Source organism: Microcebus murinus, chromosome 7, assembly GCF_040939455.1.
Source record: "Microcebus murinus isolate Inina chromosome 7, M.murinus_Inina_mat1.0, whole genome shotgun sequence".
Lineage (NCBI taxonomy): Eukaryota > Metazoa > Chordata > Mammalia > Primates > Cheirogaleidae > Microcebus > Microcebus murinus.
Window position 1 is genome coordinate 73,215,043 of NC_134110.1, and position 26,034 is coordinate 73,241,076.

Genomic DNA, 26,034 nt, shown 5'->3' on the forward strand with positions numbered 1-26,034 from the left:
GTGATAGTTACAAATCTAATATAATAAGAAAGAACTTATATCAAATTCTGAGTAAAATATTTCTATGGAAATAAAAGATTCTAACTTAAAAATGCAAAGTTACCCAAATTAAGAAGTCTCAGCTTTAGCATTCATATCTATGCTGAAACAATGTAGCTAGCAGTGAAAAAATAACTTCTATAATAAATATTATGATAGAAAATATTTGCTTATGTCCAAGCAATAGAACAAATGTAAAAAGATACAATTGTTTTTAAATACTAGTTAATATGTGCCCAAATAGTAGTTTCTTCAACTCCAGTATGAAAATATCACTAGCAACTTTGTAAACTAATGCAAATATATGGTAAATAAGTAATAGCTATTATTTATTCATAAATTCTAAGAGAAAGTTGCATATTTTTTCTTGAAGGAAGAAAACATGGGACACATTTTTATTCTAAGACACTAGTAGCCCCTTTACAATTCAACTGTGGCAAGTACGTAGCAAAATTTTTTAACCAATCGTGACACATAAGATTCTTTGGGAAAGAGGAGAGAGAGACCAAGTAACATGTTTGGAGCTTCACATTTCTAACTTTGTTTAGGCTTCACAACAATAATGAACTTATGAGGTTAATAACTGTGCCCATTTTATAGATTAGTGAATTGAATATCAACAGGTAGAAATTTGCCCAAGATCATACAAGTAGTAATTGAAGAAGTCCAGTTCAGAACACAATTCTGAATTCAAAAGCCAAGCATTTTGCAGTATATACAGGCCAAATATCACTTTGACTCTAGCTGCCACAGACAGACCATGATTCAGTGTTATACTCTTCTATTAATATAATAGCAATATACTGTCAATGAATTTTTAATTTCTGTCTTTTGCTAACTTATCTCCTTAGCACAAATAACTCTCTTTTAGTTCCCATTCTTATAAATGATCACTGTTCCTTGTCAGAAATTTAAATTACTTTCAGTATCACACCATTCTTTATTAACCTGTGTTCCCTTTTAGCTTCAGATAAAGCCTTTCTTTTTTTTAGAGGAGAGACCCCACACATACTGGTTCAGTGCAGTTTTCCTCCAAAATACTATATTTTTAATAGAATCAATAGCCCTACAAGGTAGTGTGCATATGGCCCTTAAATGTAGTTTGAAACTGCAATTGCTCATCTTATATGCCATTTCACCAGAGGACAACAGTGTAAGAACCATATTGCATTTGGACTTTAAACAGCCTGAATCTATTAATAAAAGGCAAAAATCCTGATGTTCAACCAGGGAGCAATTCCTCTGAGTCATTCCTGAAAAGTGGCTTTGCATCACTGCTCCACTGAAACATAATGATCTTCAGATGCCTCATTCACTCAAAGGAAACGTCCTTAATTGGAGAAAGTAGAAGAAAAAACAACTGGGCCAATTTTTCTCAGAGGATCTTAAACTGCTTTTCACAGCTCATTTATAAGTTCCTCTTTTCTCCTACCCTTTCACAACTCCCACAAATACACACAAATACCACTTTTTCCCCAGAAATTAGTCATTTATAAAGAAACCAATTATTTTTACCAAAGGATTTTATAATTGCATTTTAAAAGCTGGTGCTGTTATAGGCAATGCAATCAAATAGCAACATGTGAGAGCATCGGATCATTTGCCCAGCATCCTCCATCATGTTAGTGGTCAAATTGAGCAAAGAATCTGATTTTCTTCAAGGACTATCAATTCAACCCTGTTAATGTCTTTAAAAAAAGAAATAAAATCAATTTGTACAAGTCAAATCTGACTCCCTAACACAGAACATGAGCCACTGTCATCTCTCACCTCCATCCATTTCACAGAACCCCAAATCTCCTGGCATCCACGGTCAACCATCCACACATGACCCTTTGCCATGTAAATCATAACATGCCAATCTCACCAACATTAAAATCCTTCCATAGCCTGCAAGACCCTGAGTGATAATCTTGTCCCTGTCTACCTCTGAAGCCTCATTTCCATCAATAATTTCCACGATTCAAGTACTTTCACAAGGGCTTCCTTGCCAATTGTATTTCTTGGGTTTTTCTCCTTCTCCTTCTCCTTCTCCTTCTCTCTCCTTCTCCTTTTCCTTCTCCTTCTCCTCCTCCTCTTCCTTCTTCTCTCCTTCTATTTGCAGACCGTGTCTGCAGTCCAGAGGCTATTATACTTGTGTTTCCTCTGCCTAGAATGAACTTTTTCCAAGATATGTAATTGGCTACCTCTCTCATTTCCTGAAATTATCTAACTTCTATGATCATTTCCATCATGCTCTAGCCTCTCATTCTACATTAGCTTTTCTTCCTTGCACTTATCACTAACTGACATAATACACATGTTCAGTATCTCTCTTATATTAGAATGTAAACTCCATGAGGGCAAAGATATTATGTGCTCCTATAGTCCCAATACCAGGAATATTTCTAGAAACAAAGGAGTTCAAAAGCATATGTTGGATTCATTAATTAATGTGTGAAAAATAAAATCAGTCAAAATTATTTAGAAATTAAAATTCCAAGCCATGTTTTAGTTCATAGTTTTTGTTTTGTTTTGTTTCGAAACAGGGTCTCACTCTGTCACCCAATCTAGAGTTCTATAGCGTCATCATTGCTCACTGCAACCTTGAACTCCTAGGCACAAGCAATCCTCCTGTCTCAGCCTCCTGAGTAGCTGGGACTACAGGTACACACCACCATGCCTGGCTAATTTTTCTATATTTTGTAGAGATGAGGTCTCACTCAGGGTGGTCTTAAACTCCTGGCTTCGAGCTGTCCTCTCACCTTGGCCTCCCAAACTGCTAGGATTAGAGGCATGAGCTACTGCACCTGGCCTAGTTCATAGTTTTTAATATGGTTTTTCCATGATCATTTTTCCCTCCTTCTGAAATACTTTCTTTTCTGAAATGTTACCCCTTTGCCAATTGCATGTAAACTCAATGAGATTGCCTATCAAAGTGTACTGGCCCCTCAGCATTTATCCAAGGGGTGGGTACAAAAACAAACTTCAACAGTCTGACTCCCTATCCCTGAAATTAAACTGTGAGCCAAATAACTCCCAAGCAAAAGTAATTATAATTCATTGGTTCCAATGTTGTACCTTGAAGAGACTTCCAGAGCTGCCTTAGACTTCATAGCTCCTCCAGCTTCACACTGTTGTTCTTCCATTTGCAGAGCTACCTAATATTCTTCTGTCCATTCCTGCTCCTTTTGTTGTTGTTGTTGGCTGTGGTTGTTTTAACTAACCAGAATCAGTTTCTATTGCTTATGAGCCAAAATCCTAACTCACACAAATGATAAGCTTATATTCATTCCCATATGCCTTAAAATGCAAAATTTAATAGAAGGCTCCCAACTGTCACCTCCTCACTTTCTCTCCTCTTTCCTTCCCACTGTCCTACACACACACTTCCCAACTTCATAGTGCCCTCCAGTTTCTCAAATCCCTCCTCTTTGGCAGCATCACCCCAGTGATTTCAATGCCTCTTCCAATTACTTGGCTGTTTCAAAAATCACTTGTCCTTTTTCCATGCAGCACTATCTACTCAGAGTTGCTGGCTTAAAGTGGAAGTTAGGAAGTAGTGTGATTAAGCTGCATCACACCAAGTTACCAATAATTAATAGTTTATTAATTTCTTAATCTTACATTTCTTTAAAAAGAGGTTACTGTGGCTCAAAATTAATTTTTTTGTTAAATTTTCAGGCAAGATGACAAAGTGAAGCGTTTTAGAGGATGGAAAGTAGCTACTTTTAAATTTTTGTTAAACCACATCACTGAAGCAGGCCATCAATCTGATTCATGATTCAGTTAAAGAGAAACAAAGGGCTGATCAGACCTGACTACTTATTCATCGATAAATATATTTTAATTTTTAATTGAATTACTGTTGTATTGTGTACATAAAGCATACAACCCCATCGCAAATGTGATTAATAGAGTCACAAAGGGATTGATAATGTTGCTAAATGTGGCTAAGACACCTTAAGGCATCACTCATCCCATCTCCTTGAAAATTGGGGTGGAGCAGTATCTGTGATTTGCTTCTAACTAGTGGAGTTTGGCAAAGGCGATGGGATATACAAGCCCTCAATTAGGTTATATAACACTTCATCTTAGCAGAATAAAAAAAGAGACAAACAGAGACTCTCCCTTACTAGCTTTGCAGATTTAAGCTTCCATGTTGGTTGTGTGAGGTCTTGGAAGAGAGCCACGTGGCAAGGATCTGTGGGGTCTCTAGGACTGAGACTCAGAGTCAGCAAGAAACAACTGAATTCTGCCAACAACCACTTGAGCTTGAACGAGGATCTTTTGCTCCAGAAATGAACATGACCTGGTGGACACCTTCATGAAGCCTTGTGAGAAGCTAAAAGAACCAGCTAAACCTTGACCAGAGGGTTAATAAATGTATATTGTTTTAAGCCACTAATTTTATGTTAATTTGTTACACAATATGAAACTAATACACTGGTGTCCCAAGGGGAAGAGAAAATGAAAAACATACCCTATAGAAGAATAAACATAGATTGTAGATTCAGCACGCACACTGCTCTTTTACTTACTAGCTAGCTTATCGTGCCTAATTCAGAGCGTTGATGTGAGGATTAAATCAGAAAATGTATGTGTTGGATTGAAGGCTTTCTGTGAATATTACATACCATAAAAGTGAGTTCCCATCTCATTTACTCCACTATTGTAATTCAGAGGCTGTCACAGCCCTACCCATTGTTGATCACTGAAGATCTGCCACATAAAGAGTCCTACCTCGTTATGTATGTATACATACATAACGAGTGATAGGCGCACCATCTGAGGGATGGTCATGCTGGAGACTCAGACTTGTGGGGGGAGGGGGGAAGGGCATTTATTGAAACTTTAAAATCTGTACCCCCATAATATGCCAAAATAAAAAAAAAAAAAAAAGAGTCCTACCTGCCCATCTCTGAGCCACTGAAAGTGAGGTCCTGCAGGACGTCAGGATCTCTACTCACCCATTTTCTCACAGGTGAATGAGGAGAAAGTAGGTTCTGGAAATTGACAATGACCCAACATCCACTGTCCTGGCTATTTGGAGATTAGTCATTAAATGGAATCCACAGAGGTCCATATAAAGATGCAGCAAAGTAGCTGAGTCTATTTTTCCCTGTGCTTGGATAACCTTGCACCATAGCTCCTGCATTTCACTTCAGTACATTGCTAAAATGGTATTTAGTGTCTTACCCATTTGTATTTTGCATCCCAACATCAAACTGGTATCTCCCAGTATTTTGACACCTTGCTGGGGAAACACAGCTTCTTGGGAGTCCCTATTGCCGAGTTCCTCCTGCATCTCAGATCAGAACTTTGGTTATCTGAAAATCTACTATCCCATTATAGTCAGAAAGACAGGGATTACCACTGCCATTAAAAAATCCTTCAGCCCAGCACAATCTGAAATCAACGGGGAGTAATTCAGGGGTTTCTGGGCACTAAAAATTTTGAATCCAATGCAATATTAATCAACATTATTATTTAATGGAATGAAAGTGATTGGTGAATCCTAGAGCTTCTTTCTGTGCTTTAGTGATTTCCTACCAGCTAAAGTATATTTTTAACAAATTCACCGAGCACATTCTAGTTTAACTTTCTATTTTTATAGCTCCCCAGATTAATTATACCTTTGTATGACAGGTGGTTATGATTTCTTTCTCTATAATTCTTTCACACCTGCTTTACTAAAAATTGACTAGTATGTGCTAATGTGCTTATTTTTTTGTTATGATAAATTAAAAACATCAACTATCTGACCATTCTCAAATTTCCTGGAAATTCTGATCATTTCCTCAAATTTGCAATTATAGTCCTGTATCACTTAACAATGGAGACACATTCTGAGAAATGTGTCATTATGGAATTTTGTTGTTGTGTAAACATCACGGAGTGCACTTACACAAACCTAGATGGCATAGTCTACTACACACCTAGGCTAAATGGTATAGCTTATTGCTCCTAGACTACAAACCTATACCACATATTACTGTACTGAATAATAACGTAGGCAATTGTAACACAATGGTAAGTATCTGTGTATCTAAACATAGAAAGGGCACAGTAAAAATACAGCATTATAATCTTATGAGACCACACTCGTATATGCAGTTTGTCATTGACAGAAATGTCTCTCTGTGGTGCATGACTTGACAATTTTGAAGAAAAGTGGTTATAGCATAGAATTCTTAGTGCATTCTTCAAAACATAAACGTCAGCTTTTTAATTATTCACACCATGCTACTCAAATTTCTTTCAAAGAAAATCTAGTCTTAATACTTTTACTCTTGGTTTTCTTTCTGTTATCAATCTCAAATACAATATCACATTTTCTCATGGTCCCATTTTAACTTTGACTTTATTCATAAATCCAATCCCATCTCTGATAACCAGCCTCCATTCAGATTTATTCCTCTCCTTCCCTTCCCTCGTCCTCCAGGCAATTGTGTCGCCATTGCAGCACACAGTGATCCAGGAAGGCAAGGGGAATGTGAAGTAAGCTTATTGAAAGGCTCCCTGATGGGGAAGTCTGTTTAAACTCTGTGAAGAGCCTTCAAGTAACCATACGCTAATGAAATCTTAAACATAATTTTGGTTTAGCATCATCAGTAAATAGCATGTATTTTGCTTGCAACTTCAATTTAAAATGATAGGCCACAAGTTTAGCAACATATTCATGATATACCATGAAGCTGGAATTCATGAAGATTATATTTATTTAGAAACAAAGTCTCCAGTATTTCCAGCTCTGCTGAATCATCCACTAGTGCTATATCACAACTAAAGTACACCTATCTGCAAACAACAAACTTTTAAAAAATGAAGCCATTCAAAAGAATCCTTCAAGTAAAAGAAGTAATATATTAAAAATACTTACAATTTTTTTATGATAGCTAGGAACGCTACCAGATTCTCCATGAATTGTTTCCGTTCATCTAAAGTAAGGCCACCATGTGCTTTTTTAAGATGGTCAGCTATATTGTGAGATTCACCAGGTTCTTGGCTTAGACTTTCTTCTGTGTCTTTATCGGCTTTTCTGAATAAGGAAACATAATATTTTACGGTATCATACAGCGCACAAAAATTATTTACAAGAACTTTTACTTTATTGCCAAGAAATGCATTGTTCTGAGATAATTCATCTTTTAAATAACATATTCCTTTTCAATGTGTTAGAATTTTTTCAGTCCTCAGTAGTACAGTTATACATGTCATTCTGTTAAGTGTAGAAATTAGCATATATGAAATATATTCAATTTATAGAATTTGATTATATGTATTATAACTGTCTTCAGCAATGGAAACACTTTTCATAATATATAAAGTTTACCTAATTTAGGGAAATATTTTAAGTCAATGGTTAATAACCCTTTTCTTTATACTCACACAATCATTTTTTCAGTATTTTTTAGCACCCAATAATAATTTTTTTTATTTTTATTTACCACTGATAATCTATGCATATTGTAAAAGTAGCCACCATAACTTATTCTTGTACTATGGTATTATTATCAATTAACATGTAACATTTGTTGAGTCATTAAACATACTGGCTACTCTGGTAAACATTATATATACATCATCTCATTTACACTAACCAAATGAAATAGACAATATTATCTCCAATTTATAAAATAAGGAAATTACAGTTTAAAGAGTTTATATAACTTATTTAATTTCTCATAGCTAGTAGAGCTGAAGTCGTTTTTTTTTTATTTACCTAAAGTTCACAGAACATTAAATCTTAATAGTAAAGTTTATTTATCTAAAGTATACAAAAAAGAACATGCCCCAGAATAACTGAAATACGAGAATAAAATTAAAAGCCAATCCAGGCCGGCCCCGGTGGCTCACACCTGTAATCCTAGCACTCTGGGAGGCCAAGGTGGATGGATTGTTCGAGGTCAGGAGTTCGAAACCAGCCTGAGCAAGAGAGAGACCCACTCCCTACTATAAATAGAAAGAAATTAATTAGCCAACTAATATATATAGAAAAAATTAGCCGGACATGGTGGTGCATGCCTGTAGTCTCAGCTACTGGGGAGGCTGAGGCAGGAGGATTGCTTGAGCCCAGGAGTTTGAGGTTGTTGTGAGCTAGGCTGATGCCACGCCACTCGCTCTAGCCTGGGCAACAAAGCGAGACTCTGTCTCAAAAAAAAAAAAAAAAATCCATTTCCTCTTCCACTATTTTTATAGAACTTCAGCCATTTCATCCACAAAGACCTAAAACCTTGCTTAAAATGCTAATCCTTAGTTACTCTTCTAAATAAATTACAATAGTAAGCACAGTGAAACTCACCAATTATGAGAATTCAGGTATAAAGCAATTGGCTGCTTTTCTCTACTCAGCCCTGATCATCAAACGCAAATTAAATAATGTTCTCATCTTCCAGAGAAGAGGAGTTCCATGGACTAGAGGGTGGGGTGCAGGCCACTATAGCAGACTTGGTGGAAGAAATGTGAAGATGGGCACACTTATAACCCTGACTCAAGCATCGCAAAGTTGATACACGTAACCAAAAATATTTGTACCCCTGTAATATTTTGAAATTTTTAGAAAAGAATAAAAACAGTAATTTGCTTATTTTAAAAAATACAGGGAGCTATTCTAGAACAACAAAATTCACCCCTGTCTCACCCACATTTAACTTTTGGAGCTATTTCTCCCAAGCAATGACAGTGAATATTTAATTCTGGATTTCATTCAAATAGGCTGTCATCAGCACAACTTCTAATATCTGCTTGACTAGAGAAACAGCTGCCAAAAGATGACTAAATGCCTCTGCCCATCAAAAAAAAAAAAAAAGTCTAATATGTTTTATAAGATTGTTCCAAGATATGTAATATTTGTATTAATATATTACTTGCAGATCTTTGGTAATATTTAGATATCTAATGTGAGTAGCATCTTTATTCTATACTTTGACCTGACAGAGAAAAGTTGATAATCCATAAAGTGATTTCACATCTCAAGAAGTGAAAAAAGGGCTGGAGGCATGGTGACTCATTCCTATAATCTCAGCACTTTGGGAGGCTGAGGCAGGAGAATCACTTGAGGCTAGGAGTTCAGGACCAGCCTAAGCAACTTAGCAAGACCCTACATGAGATACAAAGCAATTAGCTGAGCATAGTGGTACGTGCACGTGGTCCCAGCTACTTGGGAGGCTACAGTGTGAGGATGGCTTAAGCCCAGGAGTTCAAGGCTGCAGTGAGCTCTGATCACACCACTGCACTCCAGCCTGGGCAACACAGGAAGACTCCATCACTAAAAATCAAGAAGACAAAAACAAACAAACAGAAAAAGAAGTGAAAAAAAGGAGCAAGTTATACCTAAAAAAAAGTAGAAAAAAGTTATAATAAAGGGGGAAAAAATCTTTGAAAGTAAAGTAACAAATAAACCCAAAATGTAATTTAGAAATCTAATAATCTTGCAAAAATCATGTTTGATAAACTTGGCAAAAAACTGTTCAAGAACAAAAGCTATTAAAAAATATTTTAAGAGAAGGCAGAAATAAATCACAAGAGAAATGAAAGAGGAGACTTTATCACAGATGCCACAGATATAAAAAGATAGAAAGATTATATCATACAACTTCATGCCAATAAATTTTAAAATGTAGATGAAATGAACAAAACATCTGTAAAAGAACCATACTATACTAGCACCGAATTCCTCATTAATACATATATAAATTTTAAAAGCCAGCAAAAATTATCGATTTTATTAAATCTCAACCCTGACTTCTTTGTGATATTCTGTATGAAAATTTGAGAAATATAATGCTTTTTTGCAGCATTTTAAACAGTTCTTTTTGTCAGTTAAAAGTGTTCCTGCTATTATCTGAGTTGCAAGCTAAACTATCCATTTTTTTCACTGTGCTCCATATTTACTTGAAACAACAGTGGACAGACAAACTGTGATAACTGACTGAGGACATGATTTGGATGTTTGGAAGATATTTTTCCATAAATGAATGAAGTTAAATAAGATTGTTACTTCAAAAAGAGTACAGCATCTGTTCCCAGTGATAAAATTCAAGCAAAAATTAGAATTTTGGAAAACTTGTATCCACCCCTGTAAGCTTGACAGCTTTCTAATATTTAAATTCTTCTCTAATGAAATCAGTGATGATAACGACAATGTGGCTTTTTAGTAGTTCATAAAGAAACATGTCAACATTTGAAAAGGCAGGAAAAATCAATGGAGCAATGTTTTCCCAATGGCCAATGCATTATATTACAAAATCATGCATCAGTAAAAGAGCCATTAATAGTGCAAAATATTTTTTTTATGTATAGCAATGTTTTTAAATTGGTCATATTCTAGACCAAAAAAGAAAAAACCCCTCAGGAAACTCAAGTGATAGAGATTAACACCACCACCGAGCAAAATAAAATAGAACGAAATTTAGAGTACATTATATCATTCAGTCCTCCAACATCATTGTAAGTAAGCATTGCTGTCATCATTTTTTAGATGAAGTGACTAAAGTTCAAAGTTTGAAGTAATTCCTTTAATGCAATATAACTGTCTAGTTGCAGAGCTGAAAGCTAAACTTAGCTCTGATTGGTCCAGAGGCCATCACAACCCATTATCCTCTAAATATTCCTATATTATAGGTCTTACAAACTTTTTACTTTATCAGTTTCCAAAATCTTTCTTTACCATCCCCCCACATACTTTTTGGTAAATCCATATAAATTTCACTAGGTAGTAATTACAGCCAGAGTAATATACAGACTCTTTCTTAAGAAATTTGCTATAAGATTCTTCCATAATTTTTTATAGAAACAGAAGTAAATCTGACTCATAAAAATACAAATTAAATTCAGTCACTCTAAATGTGCTAAGTGAACTCCATCTGTGAAGCTCAGCTTAATTATCACTAGTACCAAATATGGGAAATAACTATGGGTAAATTCCCACCCCCAGGATATAAGTTGGCAAATTCCAGGCTTTGTCTTATGCTAAGCAAGAGTGCTGACTTGGTCCCACACACTGCCAAACATATCCAAAGATGCAATTGAGGAGTCCAAGGCAAGTTCCATTATAAACTCTTGACAGTGAGTATTGGAATCCTGTCATCTTTTATAATACAAGAAAGAATATTTTAAGTTTAGACAGAGGTAAGCAAAATTTCCCTGGTTTTAACTAAATTAATGTCTATGCCAAACTCAAGGTCTTCTCTTTTCATTTCCAAAGAGCAATAGAAAAATGTCTGGTTAAAAATGAACAGCTGGACATGCATGTATTCTTTAGGCTAACAGCAATACATTTTCCAAAATACATGGCAATCTATACAAACAAGCAAGAAAGTCAAATTGTTCAGAGAAAATCATGACACAGATTTATCTCCTAAGAATAAATTAAAATTGAAGCTCACAATAAAAAAGTAGGGATATATTAAGACAACCTTTAATATAGCAATATATTAATGTATATTCATATAATAATAGTCAAATGCGATGTTCTGTCTTCACTCATAACCTAAATCCCTTCTATTCACAATTCTATTCAAAAACCATTTGCTGAATTTCTAACTCAGGCAAAAAAGTGTTCATCATCGTCATTATCTCAGCTACCAGGTATGAATCGTTTCCATTTTTCCACTTTCACCACTCTGCTTTTTCTGCCCACAGAACATTGCTGAATTAGTCCCACACCTGGATGATTATGGATCTACATTATCTAATTTTAACTGTTCCAGATTTTATTTAGTATTCCTAAGTTAGCTATTTGTTGGGCTCTTAAACACACAACAATGACTTTCATCTAGCTCTTTTTCCAACCCCATTTCCACATTCTGTGGACAACTTTTCTCAGTGCTAATGCTATCTATCTATGATTATGATTAATTGTTGAGAAATAATGAGAAAACACTGTTCTAACCATTCAGCTGTACTGCCACTCAAGCTTGACTTAAAGAAAATGTGGTCTATGAATTTTCAGATTTTTTTTGTTGTTGTATAGTAACCTTCTTAAGTAGATTTTAGCCCCATAGTGTTAGCCTAAGTAATGAATGGAGCACCTAATTTGGAAGGATGGAAGGGTCAATTTGGAGACATAGGGAGGTAAATTTTCTGCCACTAATCGTACACAATCTGGAAGAAGCTCCAACCTTTAAACCATATGCTTTTGAATTGAATTGAATAGAACTGACTCCCTTTGCCTCAAAGATGGGCCTTTCCCCCTTAGTTGCATATGTCTTTGATGAATGGAATTTATAAAACAAAGCATTTACATTAATTCTTCAGCTGAACTCATAATTTCACCAGGTTTGCAACCTATCTCTTAATCAATGATGCCCAATTTTCCCATTATTAGGATATTGGCCAGAAATTTCATGCAACAAAAAATAATGCCAGCTGGGATCTACTAACCTCTTTAGATCTACATAAGTTCCCATTAAAATCCATGAAATTGCAACACTTTCCCTAAGATTTCAGCAGTTCCCCAAGAGATTACATTCTGATGTCACCTCTGCTGCTGTGCTTCTTCCTTAAATGTTCTCTTTATTCCATGGTTTGTTTACCCAGAGGTGAAAACAACTTTTCCTAATATTTTCTCATCAAAGGAAAACTAAACTAAAGCAACCACTCAGAGCACTTGTAAGTGTAGCAGAATTTATCAAATACTGGGGATATCCTAAAGAGATGTTGTATCATATATGACACAGAGTACTTGAAATTCATTAGTAGATTTTTCTTTCCTTAAATGTTCTCACCTCACTGTGGTTTCTCCTCACTCAGTGCAAACCTTCCTTCAGCTATCTCCTGACTCCTCCTGATTCTATTTCTCCTCCTTTTTCTCTGTATTTCTTCACTCTTGGTTGCTCCACAACTCAAAATTAAAATACTCCACCAGGCAGAGTAATTCATTCCTTCATAACACCTACACCCAGGCATTTCTAGCCAAAACTATCAGGAAGAAAGCATAGCAAAAGGACCTTCCTTTCAGCATAAGCTACCATTCCTCTGTGGCAGCTGGAATCATAAATGGCATTTTTTTCTTTAGACTCAGACTTCAAACTTTCTTGTAACTTTCTACTTTAATGCAAGGAAATCCTATGCATGTAGGCAATTTCTACAAATTGCCATCACTTGACTATAGTAATGCCACAGGCCCTCCTGCGTTTCATGTTTAGGTCATAGAAAAAGATTTAATTTGGGCCACAATGGACAAGACAAGAGCATGGCTGAAATAATAGTTAGATTTCTATAAACATCCCTCTTCCTCCCTTCCTAAAATTTGCCAAAGGGTCCAGATGCTGTTCTCATGAGCTGGAATAATACTATTTCATTTCTCCCTTGCCTTTTTTTTTTATTATTATTATTTTAAGCTTCTTTCCTTCCTTCCTTCCTTCCTTCCTTCCTTCCTTCCTTCCTTCCTTCCTTCCTTCCTTCCTTCCTTCCTTCCTTCCTTTTTGCCTCCTCCCCAACTCCAAGCCATCACTCCTATCTGAAACCCATGGGAGATAGCATTGAAAGGTTTTGAAAAACTTTTTTTTTAGCCAGTTTCTGGTGACAGCTACCAAATTTGACAATTGAGTATCAGCTAAGATCACTATGCCAGCATTGGATGAGCAACAATACGAAGAAAATTACCTAGTTCTCTTTGCCTCAGGACACTTGTTCCCTTCTCCAAAACACCTCTTACTTATCCTTCAATTTAAACATCCCTTCCTCAAGAAAGCCTTCTCAAATCTCCAGTGCACCATCTTCCCTTAACGTAAGCACTTTCGGTGCGACTGCCCCACCCTGAAGTCCCCTCTGACACCCACTAACGGCCCTCCCACCTCTTACTCAGAGCCTGCCAGCACCACCCAGCTCTGAGCATAGGGACCCTATCTGACCTGCACTTAGCACACAGCTGGTGCTCAGTATACGTGGTGTGAATGAATCAATGATAAGGCATTATTGTGAGGTTTCTTCTTTCCAGGTAGTGTAATTTTTATTTTTATTTTTAGAATTAATCTGTGAAACTGAATTACTATTGTTCTGACCTAAAACACACACACACACATACACACACACACACACACACACACACACAAGGAACATCTCATTTAATAGACTTTGGAACTTCAGAGGAAATGTGGGTTTTATAATCATAACAAGGACAGTTTCATTTATTCTAATGTTAAATACATATTTTTCAAGTAGCCTATGGTTTAAACATTTATTAATTAACCTGATCCTAGATCTAAACTACCATAAAATAAGCACTACTCAGATGTGTCTGTATCACATGAGTGACTTCAGGAATGCCAGGGAAAGAAATGGAGTCCAAAAACTCAAGAGGAAATCGCAGCTCAAAATGGAATTTTGCGGAGAGTATTTTTTTATTAGTATCTCAGAATCCATTTGCTCTAGGTTTTCAGTTGCTTCATCTCCAAATAACCATCTTTATTTTAGAACATTCTCTGCACTCACACACTTAGAGAGAATTTATAAATCCATCTAGGCTGTGTGCACACCATACCAAATGATTGTCTTAAAATGGGCTTGAGAAAAAAATGAGTACTATAGAGATGTCCTTCATTATTTTAATTGAGATCAAAGCTGCATGTGTACTGCTTTTAGATCTAGAAGTAGAATTCTGAGATTCAATTCAAACAGCTGGGATGTCCTAGCCTCTTGAAAATCTGAAGTCCAAACTTAAGCATCAATTCTTGCACAAAACACTTTGACAGCTTTTGGAGTGACTGGTAATTTGGCTGACTGAGCATACGGATTTCTGAGCCCATGAGAAACATCCCCGATGGACCTCGTCTAGTCAGGCTGTTTGGGGAACATTAGAGGATACTCTGAGAGAAGTCCTGGGACTGGTGGAAGAAGGAGCACACCATATGTGCACTGCCAAAATCCCTTTGCTTTTTCCAGTTCAAATTACCAAGTTTTAAGTTACATAACACAAACTAAAAGAAAATGATTTCACAAAATATTACTGTTACCTGGATGAGTTATAAACCTGGAAACTCCTTTTAAACATAGCTAGCTGCCTCTTCTTCCCTCTTTTTGTAAAAATCTGATTCTGTGCCTAATTAAAATGGAACGATTGAAAATAATATATACTGGTTGGACTTCATTAAAATGTCCTGAATAAAAATATACCAAAGTAATTCCAAACTTTCCTGCTGTGTGTATTAAGTGCAACATGCAATTTGTTACTAAATTTAATAAAAGGAGTATATTATGACCAAGGACCATACACAGCTTTGTGGTTTATCTAATTGAAATAAGTCCATAGATGAATGAATTAATATTTTAAAATGTGGGCTAAATTTTCCCAATAAAAACTTTTCCCAATAGAAAAGTTGCAGTTTACTGATTTTTTTTTCACATTCTCAGACACATCAAATAGTCATCTCTAGGCTTGCTATTCAAATGGTAGCATCAGTATCAGCTGGTTGCTTTTAGGAAAACAGACTCTCAGGCCACACCCAAGACCCTTTGACTCAGAATCTGAATTTTAATAAGCTCCCCCAGGGGAATTTGTGCATGCACATATTAAAGTCTGAAAAGCACTGATCTGAAGTTTATTGAAAGTCACTTTGAGAGCAAAGCCAACTTTCTGTCATGGACTGCCGTAATGACACCCTGTAATGCTGGCTCTGTAAATACTTAATAATTACGTTTTAAATAATAAATTCCCGTTGTTAAATTAAATAAGCAGGAGGCCATTAGCCTGAGGCTGTTCAGTACTTCGAGTTGCTAAACAACGAAATGCAACCTAACTTAGCACATAAACAAACAGAAACCTAACTCGGGAGTATATTTTTTGTAACAGATAGCTGGGTTTCAGGCAATAACAAACAGCAGAGCTTCAGCCAATTCACAGCAGCCAACTGATCAAATATGCCCAAATAAGGTGAATGTCTCATCATACTATGCCCAAATAAGGCAGATACCTTGCTGGAACCAATCAGGTGATTGCTGTAATTTGCTACCTTGTTTGGCTTATAAAAGCTCCTGCTCCCAGGCCTAGGTGGAGCTCTCTAAACTTCTCTGGTTCTGAGTGCTGCCTGCTTCATCAATCATACTTTGCTCAAATAAACTGTTAAATTTGATTGGTCTAAAGTTTTTCTTTTAACAACACAAGGAGAGTTGATGCTACTGTACTCCACAATATGTCTTTTTAGAACACAATACAAATGAATCCTACCTGTATTTTTATTTGCTTACATTGTTCGCTCCTCTATAGTCAGGGTTAAGTCTCTGCTGAGGGTCTGAAGGGGGCTGTTTATTTTTCACTATCATTGATCTATGAAATTTCCTTTTTAATGGAATTTCCTTTTCCATTGATCTATGAAATTTGTCTTTCTCTTAAAAATAAGTCATGACAGATTCCATGCTAGCTGTACCACAACCATCAGCTAGCCCAAGAAGTGAATAATTAGGATCCTAGATATTATACAGACAGGAACCTCTGCAGCCTTCTCATTGCTAAAGGGCATTTTACTCTGATTCTTCTTTATATGGATATAGTTTTAGTATTTTAATACCTGAATAGATTAGCAGGATTGAAAGTTTACTTAAACTCTAAAATGTGCAAAGAAAATAATTTATTTCTTATAAAGAATCTAAACCTTTCTCATGAGCTCTCAAATCTCCTATCCCTGATACCATTCTGTGGTGTCTCAGTCGCATTAATTCGAAACAGCTTAATTAGAATAACTTTGTTTCCATCAAGTAAATAAAACTTCAGCTTTGAAAATTTTCTGTCTGTTTCATATTCTTTCAGAACTTGGATTGGGTGTGTGTTGGGGGAAAGTGGGGTTGCTTATATGACTATGGTAGAGGGAAGGGCTCCTCTCACCTATGAGCCCTCTATGGCAGAGTGGCTGGCAGGCTGGTATCTACCTAGGAATGGCTGGATGTTTCTGCAGCTGCATCCACTCTTACTATCTTCCCCTTGTGTCATCAGATTCCTGCCTCAGCAGCCTGCTCTTCCACTCCCCAGGGTCCTAGAGCCCATCAGTCCTTTATCAGCATCTCATTCTCTCCTCCCCAGTGTTGAAGGGGAACTCTAGACACAGGCCAAGTGGAACCATTGGTGTTTACCCCAGATATATCACAAGGCATCTCCCTCCACCAGTTCTGTACTACATGTTGAATATTGCGTTGTGCCCAATTTAGGCCTTACTCTAAAGCAGTAATTCTCAAGAATCACCTACAACTACTTTTTTTTAATTACCAAGGTCCTGGCCTGAAGCCAGGGACCACAATTTATATAGTGTGGGGTAGACAGAAATCTGGCATCAAAATGTTTGAAAAACTCTCCAGGTGATTCTAATTGCTAGTCTGAATTGATTATCATTGTCCTATAGGATGCAGCTTCCACAGTAGCTCTCTAGATAATTCTACCTCTCATCTCCCCATTGTGAGATTAATACCAGGGATGGGAGTGGGTAAAGATCAACAATCCTTGAGCGGAGCTCACGTCCTTCATTTCTATATCCCTACTCTCCCATATGCTGCCATTGAATGTCTTCCTCCTTCTTTAATTAGTATTTGCCTTTTCTTTAAGACGATGATAGCACCTGAGGTGCAGGGAGGAAAGTAGTCATAGGGGAAGATATTTCAAAAGATAATACAAAAAATATTATCTTCATTACACGTGTCGCCCTATGGTATCTGTAACATCAGCTAGAAAATGGAACCTTAGATTAATAGAGCTAAAAGGAGGCTTGAATGTCATCTAGACAAGTATTTCATTTTAGATGTTAGGTAACTATGTCCAGATGGACTTGCTGCACCTGAGTTATGCAGTGATGAGGTGGCAAAACAGACACTCTAAGTCAAGGCACTGCACATTCAATCTAATGCATTCTCAATTATTAGCCGAATTCTAGTACTCATCAGAATTTCCAAAAAGAGTTTTTTTATACATCTTATCTGGGAAGTAAATTAGGTCTCAGCCTTTTTTCTTAAAAATATGAAGATGGTATTCCATTATCAAATGTGTTCATAGTTATTGGTGTGCCTCCCTGTAGTCCTCTCAAAACAATGTCTTAACTAATGTAGTAAACCCATGCTAGTCTAATTAATGAATAAATATGAGAGCAAGATGAACATTTCAGCTATCCATAAAAGCTCCTGATCCCTTAGTCTATAGACAGAGCTAAGTTTACAGGTTTCATTCTAATCAACAAGACTGGAATAGAAATTGGGTATACTTGGAATAAAATAATACATGATGTTTTTATTAGATATTTCTATAGAGTGATTTAATTTTATAAATCACAGTATGCACTTCGTCTGATCATTCCAGACATGCTTACTATCTAGGGGTGTGGTTTGGTCTAAATGGTAGACAAGGTCTCATGAAATGCTATATTTGAATCTCCATTTTCATGAGATTTGTATTAAGTTAGCAGACTTGGTTTTGAAAATTCAGAGAAACTCTATCTCCCAGAGGTTTTTCCCTGTTAACTCATGTGATATGTTCCACATAATACTGCCATACGGCTATAAAGAAAAGAAAGGCTTAGGACAATGAAACAGATTGATGTCTCCCATGCTGATATCCTCCAACCTTTGGAATGATATTTGTTACAATAATTTTATTTGAATTTTTATCTTTATATTGTTGATATAAATAAATGAAAACATTTTCTTGATCAACTCTCTTCTAGAGCCAATAAGTAGTTTGCCCATGGGACAACACACACCTATTAGTGACAATTCTGGGTTAATCCCTCTACTAAGTGTCAGAAATGCAAGTACAGACTAGTAGTAAATACACAAGTGAAATGCAATCTTATGAATGTGGCAATAGAAGTTATACAGCATACAATCCAGTGTTAGGGCAGTAGAGTGGCCGAGGATGTGGACAGATTAATTCTACTTGAATAGTGCAGGGTTGGGGCAGTTGCATATCCACTATAAGATACCCAAGGAACAACAATTTGGATGATACTCAAGGAGAGAGACTGCCTTTTTTGATCTGATGCTGCACTGATAAAGAACCTTCCAGTTCCAATGAGGCCAAGGACAATTTGAGAGCAGCAGCTCACAACGTGATCTGGCAACCTATTTCCATCAATGACAACCCATCTCCATCATCGCCATCACTGGCAGTCACATCTTCTGCAACACACTTAAGTAAACTCATTCTTTGCCTTTAAAAATACAAGAAATACATTTAAATACAGGTCCACCTAGAAGCAGGAGCCCAGTAAAACAGACTTCTCAAATGCCTTTCAGTTGCTCTATGGCATTGTCATTATTCCTTGATACATAACATACTTCCAAATATCCTCCATCCACAAATGCTCCAATCATTCCCATGGGGAAATTCCTCAGGAAACCTTATAGAGTACTTTAACTCCTTTCATAAACACTGCCATTCATTGGTAAAAGGTAACAATGCTTTGACAAAAAGTTTAAATAAACATGTTCCTCAGTGGTGGACACGTATTTTGCTCAACAAGAAAATGAATTTGCCCTCACCTACTAATCTCCATTTGCTCAGGTGCTCCCTAGTGTGGAGTGTTGGAAACTGATCAAATGCTCTAGCTTCTTTCTGAGTTTCACTTGTGCCCAAGCGAGCGCACCCACACAGACATCAGACTTGCTGTCAAAAGAAGATAGCATTACCTTTGTTCCTCCTCTTTGAAAAGTTTAGGCAGTCTGGTTTTTTTGCGCAGAAATATTTTAGGATATTGCTTCATAAATACCTCGTGAGCCGGTAAGGTATCGTAAATACTCCCACTTAAAAAAAGAGAGAGAAATTAAATCGTAAGTTTCATAAGATAATAGTTTCCAAGAGAAAGATTTTTAACTCAATATATATAAATTTATTCTATACAGACTATTTAGTATAAGAAGCAAATGACAAAAATATAAAACATAAATATTTTGTGCTTTAAAAATATCCACTAAAAATTATCTACAGTGAACCTCAGTGGAAAATATTTTAAGAAATATCAAATGTATGACAATGTCAATGTAAAAAAATCTAAATTTTAAGCTGACACTTCTTCAAACTTTTGTTTCTGTAATTGATTAAAGTTCTTATATAAATGCCACAAAATTAAAATCCCTGCAAAATGATTTATTTACAAATAGTTTACATATACATTATTAGCAAGTATATTTATCTGAATCTTTGCAATGATTTACTAAAATCTCATGCACTATTTCTTTAGGTCTGGAATAAAGATGTACTAGACCAAAACATCAGCATTTTCCAAGTCCAGGAGATCACCAAAATCATCCGAGATACTTTTTGTAAGTAAAGATTTCTGATCTTTTTTTCTGATGAATTATAAATTCCAAAAGTAGCGCCCCCAAGTGGGCTTCTCCTTTTTAAATATCCATCCTAGAATGATTCTTTTATGCAGCCAGGTGTTGATCCACTGCAAATATCAAAAAGGCCAATAAACAAGATCCACAGAAATATAGCAAATTGTCTTTAAATATTAGGTAATGATATTTGTTTCTGGAAAATCTGCCTCATTCAATCTTCAATTGACAACTACCATGAAAAGTTGGTCAGTTTTTTAAAATGCTAAACACTCATCTTGACAGCTTATTTCTATAATTATCAAAAATGATCCTACTTCATTGAACACTGACAAACATCTTGGCCAATATTTGTCTCATGGCAATGAATACAAAAATCCTCAAGAGAAGCCTTTTTTTTATTATTTCATTGTCAATGTAAATAATAACAACACATTCTAAAATATTTATAACGGCTGTTCTTCTCTTGGCTAATGTTCCTAAAACACAATATTGATGGCTTGCACAAGAGAAATTCTATATACTTTAATAATTTTATTTAATTTAGTGTAACGACTCAAACAAAACCACTCAGAAGTGATTTAATATGACATTAGGATTTTAATTCTCCTTCTCATGCTATATAGATACATTGATGAAACAGCTACTCTGTTTTAAATCGAAGCACTGATTGCATTGGAGGCTTTCCAAGAATTTTTTTTTTTCTGTTCCGGACTCACATTCTGCAATCATCTATTTTACACGTCTACCTGTTTTTTTATTGGCTGCTTGGTATATTCCAAGCATTGCACTAAGATTTTTACACTGTTTTAGTATCCTTGCATATTTGTATAACCTGACAATGTTAATATATTTCATTGCCCATTCTACACATAAGGAAATTGCAACCATAATAATTTGCCTAATTCATATAACTAAGAAGTAGAAGATACAGGGTAAAAATGAAAACTAACTTGATTCCAAAACCCATTCTTTTAACCTTTAGGCTATCCTACCCCCCAATTAATAAAACATATTAGTTCTTGCTATATGCCCGCCACTATTCTATGCAATTTACATGTATCTTACACCAGCGATCCCCAGCCTTTATGGCACCAAGGATTGGTTTCACGGAAGACAATTTTTCCATGGATGGGCGTGGAGGGGAGGCGGAGTTCAGGCGGTGATGCCAGCGATGAGTGATGAGGAGGGGATGGTAAATATGCTCACTGGCCAGCTGCTCACCTCCTGCTGTGCGACCTCCCCTGCAGTGGACGGAGGAATGCGTTCCTAAGTTTCATGGAAGACAATTTTTCCACAGACCAGAGTGGAGGGAGGGGTAGGGACAGTGGAGTTCTGGGGCCAGTTCCTAACAGGCCACAGACCAGTACTGGTCCACAGCCTGGGAGTTGGAGACTGCAGTCTTAATACAACTATGTTAGCTAGATACTTTTATCATCTTCATTTTATACCTGAAGATGCTGGGGTCCAAATAATCACAAAAGCATAGACACATGCAACCTGTGCTACAAAACTTGGAACCTTATTTCAATTTGTGATCTGAATAGATCATCTTCGGAATGGCTAAAAAGTCTATACCTAAACGTGAAGTCCTTTACCCTTGTCATTTTCTATGTGTAAAACTAAGCTGCCTCCTATACCTAATCCTTAACAATTTCCAAGGTAGGGTGGCTGATGTATACGAACTCAGTGTTTATTATCCGGGTCTCCAATAGTAGTAGGTCCAAGAAGTGAAATACATGGAAAGCTACAATGGAACAATCAAATGTTAGTGATTTTTAGTATGAAGCCCTAAGTGCCCTGTGATGCTATGATATACGTTCAATGTCACAAAAATGTCAGTTGGGAGTATACTCCTATTTCTGATCTCTTACAGAAACAAAATCATATATTGCTGTATGTTCAGTAGGAATGCATAGTCTAAAACTATGTAAAATCTGTAAATAAATGCACCTAAACATGGAGAAGTAACTTAGAGGAAACATAAAATAAATATAAGTAGACAGCCAGGGACAAAGAAATATTTAGAATTATATATAGTAAGATTGGACAGTAGATTATGGACCCAAATAACTACCTGACACTTAAATGCTGTCCGGAAGATATTTGCCTTAATTTACTGGGCTATGAGTAAATGCTACCTATGGACAAGGAATTTGCCACATCATTGAAGCTTACTCACAAGGAAACTCATCTACAAAATAATAATAATAATAATAATAAAACCTCCAGGTTCCTCAAGCAGATAAAAAGGAGATATATTCAAAATTTGTAGGTTTACACACCAAAACTCTAAAGCACTTTCAAGATGTTCTATACTGAAGGATCACAAAATTAAATGCTTATAGTAGCCAAGCAGGTATCATAAGGTGGGAACTGTGGTGAATTGTAAAAGCATGCCCAAATAGAGGAAGCTTTGATCCCACCCTCAAGCTTATTTTTCTCATGTGCTAATAAAACTCCAGTGTGGTCAAATCCTGCAGCTGTTTATCTTTTACAGAAGCCAGAAATCTGAACTCTTGTGAAATTTTCTTATTTTTAAATGTTAGTAACTGCTATGGACTGAATTTAGCTCTCCCCACCAAAAAAAAAAAAAAAGATTATCTGTTAATCTCTAACCCCCAATACAATTGCATTTGGACCTACCTAACTGCAAGGGAGGTTGGGAAATGTAGTCTACATCTGTGCCCAAAAAGAAGATAGTCTGGGAGAGCATAGAGGAATCTCTATGATAGATATACAATTGTTGAATAGTAGACCTGGAATTATTCTTATTTAGACACATAGCTATCATTTTATGGATAAGGAACTAATGCATATAAAGTTTAAATGACCTGCCTAAGCTTATATAAAGTAGAAAAATTAGTACACAAATTCAAGTTGTCTTGACTCTACGGTTCCGCCATTTTTTGTCACAGGGACAATCTAGCAGAGAAGGCCAGAAGTAAAGACACATAGCACACAGTCGAGGAATAGTGCCCATGCCGTCAACTGGCGCTCCCTCCCCTGGTCTGGAGTAGTCTACCTGGCGTTCTCATGGCTGAGTTCTAGCCAATGGAATATGAAAGAGAGGGCAGAAGGGATATGCCCCACCACCACCACCTCCCTCCCAGAAAAACCTTTCACAGGAGAGTCTCAGTGTCCCTTCTCCTTCCAGCATGAAGCAGAAGAGTAGCCTTGAAAACCACACAATAAAGAAGGGAAGAATAAACATTTGGTAGAGACCTGAGTTCCTAAACCAAAAGAACAAGCTGTCAGTGAAAAGTGCCTTTTTATGGCATGATGTGGGAGAGAAATAAATTTCTGTTGTATAAAGCCACTGAGATTTAGGGTTTATCTATAGCAGCTAGAAATACCTTAACTGATAGAGTATTTCTTCTGTATTTCATTCAATTCTGTTCACAGATCTAGGAACATAATAAGCTTTTAATAAAATACTTATTGATTAATTATATTTATGTGTCTGTCCTGAAGCAATTTGCATTTTTATCTTAAATTAATTAAAGTAAGTCATCAAAGTTGAATCTGTTAAACCACTTACAGCTTGTTTCCTCCTGAATTGGTCTTATAAATATTGTAGCATCTATACATGTACTTAATGTAAATTGAAAGATATATAAATTTTATCCTTTCACAATAAAAGAGGCAGGTACAATTTGGTATGAATTAAGCTGATTACATATTTTATGTATACATTATATAATATATATTAGATATGCATAATGTATATCCATAATGGATTTTAATCCTCTCATTACAATATGAGTTGAAGAAAAATGCCAATGTATTTAACATTAGGCCCTCAACCTAAATGAAAGATCATTCAATCAGCAATTTTTTCAGATAATGCCACTACAAAGTGTCACTCTATTCAGTCTACTCTGTACTTATTTAAAATTTTTTGGAAATATGAGTCTTTAGTTGTGAATTCATTTGACTATTTTCCTTATCTATAGACAAAGCTCATTAGTCAATGACATTATGCCTTCAAAATTATATTTTTCAAAAGAGTTCCACATGCTACTGCAATTAGTTAACCATAAAAATTAATCTCAAACTGCATTTTCCTATAGTTCCTGAAGAAAAATTAAAAGGTCTATTTTGACAAAGCTAACTGCAAATGCATGACTTTAAGACTTAATCTAAACCTTTTGGAGAGATATTGATCTGTCATAAAGTTTTACTTCCCCTGAAATAACTGAAGTTCTTCCCACTTTGAGAATCAATATCTGATTTGCATATAAAACTGAAGTAACCTTATGTGTGGTATTTAAGCCTCTCACTTATTTCTTTATCTCCTGCCTACCTTTAGAATTGTTGTAGTGGTTAGAAATAATAAAATTAAAGCTCCAGGCCCACTGTTTATAATATATTAGACATATTAAAAAGTAGCTATTAATATAAATCCAAGTACAGAATATATAGCATTCAGATATTAGACAATTTTATTTTATTAAAACTATGAAGCTATAAACTTCACATTCAATGGAAAAAGGACAAGAATTTGAGTCAATATCAAATCTTCCTATAACAATACATACAAATGAAGTACCTGCCACATTAAATGCTATTAAGACTAGAACAGTCTAGCGATCAGAAATATTTCTTTACTGAAAAGGATCTAGACACTGACTCCAAGGGAAAATTTCATCATTGGAATGGGACTATTAAAAAAGAAATATCTAGCACTCATTGTTCTGTAGTATAGAACATATATTATACCTTAGAAGTACATACATGCCAAAGTACAAAACAATAAAAATAAAATAAAAATTGTCAAGGTTCCTGCAGTGTCTTGATTCTCTGAAGAAACCTGTTGTTGCAAATATCCTGCATAATAACGTTTTGGTGGTCCTACATAAGGTAACCGGGCAGAGAGGAAGGGTGCAGTATCAGTATGCTCAGGAGAGTCACTGACACTGACGGGAGGGAGTCCTGCTGGGAGGAAGGTGAGCCTTGACCCAGGAACAGGAAGGGAGCCCAGTTGGCTTCCTGCTTGGAAGAAAGTCTCTTAAGGAGAATGCTTGATGATGCTTAGTAACTTTAAGAAGAAAGAGATAAATTCTCTCTCAAGGAAGTTATTCTTAATTTAGCTCATATGTTACTACATGTTAAGAATAAGCAAATCTTTCACAAAAAGGTCACCTGCAAAGACAAGCTACCATGAGTGCAAGCTGACAGAAACAATAAACATACTTAGATTCCTAAAACCTATAAATCCACATATGCTAGATACAGAATATAAAATAGTTATGTATAAAATATTATAAAAATAAAGGATAGCATCACAGTGATGATACATTAACAATAGATTATCAGGAATGACCAGGCAAATTTGAAAAAACAACTAAGTAGAAACTTCTCAAAATTAAAATTATAATCAAATTTTAGTACTTTTTTATTTTATTTTTTTATTGTGTATATTTAAGATGTACAACATGGTGCTGTGAAATACAAATAGTGAAAATGTTACTATAGTGAAGCAAATTAACATATCCATCATCTTATATAGTTAGCCCATTTTTTTGCTTACTTATGGGCAAGAGCAGCTAAAATCTACTCACTTAGTGTGAATCCCAAATACAGTACAATTTTATTACCTATAGTTTTCATTTTGTACATTAAATCTCTAGATTTATTCATCCTCTCTATCTTCTATTTGTATCTTCTGACCTATATTTCCCCATATCCTCCCTTCACCACCACTCCCAATAACCACTGTTTTGTTCTCTATCTCTGTATACTTGAATTTTTTTATTC

General features: G+C 35.8%; 1 protein-coding gene across 1 annotated transcript in view; it reads right to left on the reverse strand.

Annotated features, from left to right (window-relative positions):
• CNBD1 (cyclic nucleotide binding domain containing 1) overlaps nucleotides 1–26,034 on the reverse strand; it is a 274,214-nt gene that overhangs the window by 214,568 nt on the left and 33,612 nt on the right. Inside the window, exons 3-4 of the mRNA XM_076005344.1 lie at nucleotides 19,627–19,740; nucleotides 6,902–7,060 (exon numbers count right to left, since the gene is read on the reverse strand). Of these exons, the coding sequence (XP_075861459.1) occupies nucleotides 6,902–7,060; nucleotides 19,627–19,740 (273 nt within the window). The remainder of the gene's footprint in view (nucleotides 1–6,901; nucleotides 7,061–19,626; nucleotides 19,741–26,034) is intronic.